The sequence below is a fragment of the Mesitornis unicolor genome, unplaced genomic scaffold (genome assembly GCF_000695765.1).
Source record: "Mesitornis unicolor isolate BGI_N332 unplaced genomic scaffold, ASM69576v1 scaffold25119, whole genome shotgun sequence".
Classification (NCBI taxonomy): Eukaryota; Metazoa; Chordata; class Aves; order Mesitornithiformes; family Mesitornithidae; genus Mesitornis; species Mesitornis unicolor.
In genome coordinates this window covers 1-4,884 of record NW_010208288.1, presented here as the reverse complement: position 1 = coordinate 4,884, position 4,884 = coordinate 1, and the positions used below count along the sequence as shown (strand labels likewise).

Genomic DNA, 4,884 nt, shown 5'->3' with positions numbered 1-4,884 from the left:
CAGGAATTTACTTCCAGTTCCCCTAGTTCTGTCATCTTATCCCTAAACTTAGAAGTTTAAGGCTTTTCTCCCAGCAAAAACTGTTTTCCATGCTGTGTTTTGCATGCTGTTTTCCATTCAATACACTGAATATGGCTCTTACCTTTTCTGTTTTGAACTCTAGGCTACCTTGTCCTATGTGGTTCAGTGTTCTCAAGGATCCTTCCCTCCTGGCAGAAAAAGCCTTTTTTAGTTTACCATAGTTTACAAAAAGAAATAAATTTACTCTGTAAATCTTGTCTGGACTTGGCTATGTAGATGGTCTGTGTACCCTTTGCAAAGCTTTAGAAACTGTAGGAAGCTCAAGCAAACACTCTATGAAAATAAGATTCTTATGGATTTTATTTGAGCTCTAGGAACAGAAATAGTGTTCTGTAGAAAGTGCACAACGATGTTTTTACTTGGTAGTGTATCTGCCCATGCCTAAAATATTCTGCATTATCACTGTAGCTGCTTTAAAGATTGGATAGCTAACAGTGATAAACAAAATATGCCTCATTTTGTTCTTTGATTTCTTTAAAATTATTTTAGGACCAGATTTGGAGTTCAGCATGCATGATGGGACAATCAGAGACCTTGCTTTTATGGAAGGCCCAGAAAGTGGCGGTGCTATTTTAATAAGTGCTGGAGCAGGGGACTGTAATATTTACACAACAGATTGTCAGCGAGGACAAGGGCTGCATGCTCTAAGTGGTCACACTGGTATGTATGTTACCGCTTCTCTAGCGCGCTTGTGAAGTCTGTATTATATCCTAATAAAGTTGTTGGTTTGTGTTTTTCTTTCTTACAAGTCTTTTTTCTTCTTCTCCAAATTGTTCTTTGAGGTATTTGGGTAGGGGGTGTTTGTTTTTAAATATATTGGCTGTTAATTTAATGGAGAGAGTGCATTCTTCATTCCAGAGCAGATGTGAAGCTGGGTATTGCCTTACGCTTGTGGCATTTTAAATCATGCAACATGCGGGTCTTCCACAGGGACTGTTAAATCTCTGAATGCAAACTTATAATCAGAACTGTAATATTATTTGATTAATGATGTTTAACCAAATAAAGAAGTCTTCTTGTTCACAGGTCATATTTTAGCACTTTATACTTGGAGTGGCTGGATGATTGCATCTGGATCCCAAGACAAGACTGTAAGATTCTGGGACCTTAGAGTGCCAAGCTGTGTTCGTGTTGTGGGAACAACATTTCATGGAACAGGTAAGACTTGCTGTCATGCTTCTAATCATTCTTGCATAAAAATGTATTTTAAAAATGTCTAAGTAGTACAGAGTCAATGTAAGGGGTTCTTACATCTCAGAACAGAAGCTTGGCTTTTAAAGGAAGAAGTTGTGAGGATATCTTTACCAATGTGTTTTGGTTTTGTTTTGTTTTGTTTTTTAAAGTAATGTTTCAATTCAAAAGTTTTCTGTTTGAAAAATCACAAGGCAAAAAATAACCATTTTCAAGTACATTAAAATAAAGACGCAAGACTGTTTCAGAGTCAGAGGAAGGGGTGGGAAGGAATAGCCATTTTTGTAAGTTGTCAACTTACTCTATAGAAGTCTGCAAAAGGATTCTTAACAGCCACTTGGGTTTGGATTTATTCTTGAAGGCTTTTGAGGAGGGAAGGCAATAAATTAGAGCTGGGACAGGAATTCCTTGCCTTGTTCTACATTACTTCATACACAGTGACTTTCTTTCCTGTGATGAAACACATACTCTTTCTCACAGAGCTTTAATAGTGGCTTTGCTACTGTTCCAGGGTGACCTATGGCTTCAGAGTTTTAAGTTCTCTTGTTTCAAGATAATGGTGGCTAGGTATATTCATGTGAAATTTAAGGCCAGCATTCACTGTTCGTATAGAATGTGTCGTATTAAAAACAAAAGGCTGTTTGCACAAACGTGCTTAAATATAATGTGTGTGTGTTTGGGGCTTTTTTTCCTGTAGGAAGTGCTGTAGCCTCAGTAGCTGTTGATCCTAGCGGTCGTCTCCTGGCCACAGGACAAGAGGACTCCAGCTGCATGTTGTACGATATTCGAGGAGGACGAATGGTGCAGAGCTATCATCCTCATTCCAGTGATGTTCGTTCTGTTCGCTTCTCTCCAGGGGCACACTACTTGCTCACAGGATCGTATGATATGAAAATAAAGGTCACAGACTTGCAAGGTAACAAAGGACACAAGGTTCATTTTCAATTTGGTGCTTTTAATACTGAAGTTATAAGAGAACTTGATTCGAAGATCAGGTTTTACTTTAAAAGGGGAAAAAATAGAGCTTTGAAGGATTTGAAATGTATATAAATGTGGTTGTGCCTCACAATTGGCTATTTGTGTTGCTAAGAATGTAGTCTATTAACTAAACTGGGGAGGCTAATTATTATAAAAGAATTAATTACTGCTGCTTGATGAGATGGCCATTGGTTTCAGGCAGCATTCATAAAAGTGAGTCTTTTAAAAACAAACAAACAAAACACACAAAACAAAAACAACCCCAAAAAACTCAGTTAAAACAAAAACATGCTTCTTCCTTTTATTGGAAAGAGTTAAGAGAAGAGAAGAGACCAAGTATATGTAATCGACTTGATTTTCTTGGACTCTTAAATTTTAATCACATTGCTTAAAAACTCTGAATTCCTGTATTTTAAAGTGGTGCTGTGTCCAGTAATGCCTCAGAAGCAAAACACTGGGGTCTTGTGTTATGCTGTGGAGGGAGGGGATGTCAAGTGTGCTTCATAAGGTGAAATATATATCTAAGGTTTATTAAACAAATGGGGGGGAGAGGACAAACCAAAAACCCACCCCAAGAAACCAAAGAGCTGGGATATAAATTCATGAAATGACTAATGATTTCTGTTCCTCTGCTTCAGGGGACCTCACGAAGCAGCTTCCTCTTATGGTGGTAGGCGAGCACAAGGACAAAGTTATTCAGTGCAGATGGCACACACAAGATCTTTCCTTCTTGTCGTCTTCTGCAGACAGAACTGTAACCCTTTGGACCTACAATGGCTAGAGTGCAAAGGCAACCTATGCAGCTAAAGCACAGAGACCTGAGACTACAGAACTGTAAAAACAAAGTAGTAATAATTAGCCATTGAGAGAGCAGCAGTTGAGGAGGAGAGTGTCTTGTCAAGAGGAGGGGCACTTGTCACAGATTTTTCTGGTTTCTAGGAGGTCTTGGTGTTTTTTAGTATATTCTTTTGCAGTGCTTTCAGTCTTCCATGTGAACTCATGCTGCTGTGACCTATTGTAGTCTTGTTGCCAAAGTCTATGAGGAGAACTCTTATGTTGTCGATGTGCACTCAAAGTAACATGAATGACGTGTTTACAGTTTGGTATTAATTGCATTCCTTGGTCTTTGCCTCAATGAGAATTTTATAGAGAAACTTCAGTCGAACAACACTGATCAAGTCTCTATGTAACTAGTTACACACAAAATAAATTGCTTCCACTGTTTTTTCAGATTTATTATCTTCATCACCTCTCAATGAGAGGTCAAACTTTGTAACATCTCCACAATTACAACTTTTTTAGTAATAAAGTCTGAACTTTAAAGGTGACTGGGCAGTAACCACGTTGACTATGGTCCATTATATAGTGTGGGGTTTTTTCTTTTCGTCTAAACTGGGGAAAATGTTGCTGTTTTTACTACATGACATTGTTTTGAACAAGCTAACCTGTTGGAGGGGAGAAAAGTAAAATATTGTTTTGGGGTTTTTTGCCATAGAAACATAATATTTTACTTTTTGAATGCAACAGAATACCTCTGTGTATAATGTACTGTAGAAAAGAGTGGATTGGCAGCAGTTGTCACAGTGAGCTTAATGGCTATCAGTTTTTCAAGTAAAAGGGATACCATTAATGCTGTAATAGAAACCAGCATGGCTTAAAATGCTATGTCTGCATGATAATTTAAGAATTAAATTGTTTAAATTCCCAGTCCAAAGCTTATTTTAATTTTATTTCTTGCACTGTTTATGTATGAGAAATTGCGGTTTAACTTCTACAAAACTTTAGATTCTAATGTTTATGTATTGTTTTATTTTCATATTGTACAGTTCCTTTTACTTTTTAAAATATAAACCTTAAACACTAGATTATTTATTTATTTCAACAGCAGTTGAAGTTTTGGATTCTCTTGGTTACTAAATTATATGTGCACTGTAGCAAGCATTTTTAACTATAATATAAAAGTGGAAAGGTAACTATAGAAGTGTATCTGTGCTATAATCTCAATAAAGACCTCCAACACCTGCCGCTATCTTGCCTGTTATTTTGGATTCTCAGTTTATAATTCCTCATGGCAACTCTGGTAATTATCTGTTGTATGCCTGGAACTGCAAGACTTTAGATCTTTGATACCATTTCCACGTGCTGACTTTGCAGTGTGGTAAGTAATAATAAAACTGAAAATCCATTTATTTTTCTGTGTTGGACACCTAGGTTAAGGTCCTTATACTGCTTTAGAGGAAAATACACCTTAGAATTATTCTGTTCCTCCAGTTGTCAATCTGTGGTCAAAGCTGACAGACTTTTTAATTAGCACTACAAATATTTTAATACTAATTTTCTTAGTTTTACCGTAACTTGTGTATTTGCAGAGAAGATTTGAGTTTTACATCAGTTGTTTTATGTCCCATCCTCTTGTGGGGAGCTCCCCATCCTGGCTTGTGTTTACTAAAAGGGCATCTTTTTTCCTAGTGTCTGCCTGCAACCGTAGATAATTTAAAAATGAAAACTACAAATCGCTGTACAAGACGAGAAACGGGAGGGGGTTAAGTTGGTTAATTCACTGAATCCTCTTGTAGCTCTGCGCGGGGTGGCTGTATCGGCGCGTCACGCCGGGGGCCGGGGGGTGTAACTCTT

At 37.5% G+C, this 4,884-nt stretch overlaps 1 protein-coding gene across 1 annotated transcript in view; it reads left to right on the top strand.

Moving 5' to 3' along the window:
• Nucleotides 1-3,566, top strand: part of LOC104546945 (WD repeat-containing protein 47-like) — an 8,749-nt gene extending 5,183 nt beyond the window's left edge. The window contains exons 4-7 of the mRNA XM_010192460.1: nucleotides 571-741; nucleotides 1,108-1,239; nucleotides 1,970-2,188; nucleotides 2,889-3,566. Coding sequence (XP_010190762.1) covers nucleotides 571-741; nucleotides 1,108-1,239; nucleotides 1,970-2,188; nucleotides 2,889-3,031 — 665 coding nt within the window. The 3' untranslated portion in view covers nucleotides 3,032-3,566. The remainder of the gene's footprint in view (nucleotides 1-570; nucleotides 742-1,107; nucleotides 1,240-1,969; nucleotides 2,189-2,888) is intronic.
• Nucleotides 3,567-4,884: the final 1,318 nt, after the last annotated feature.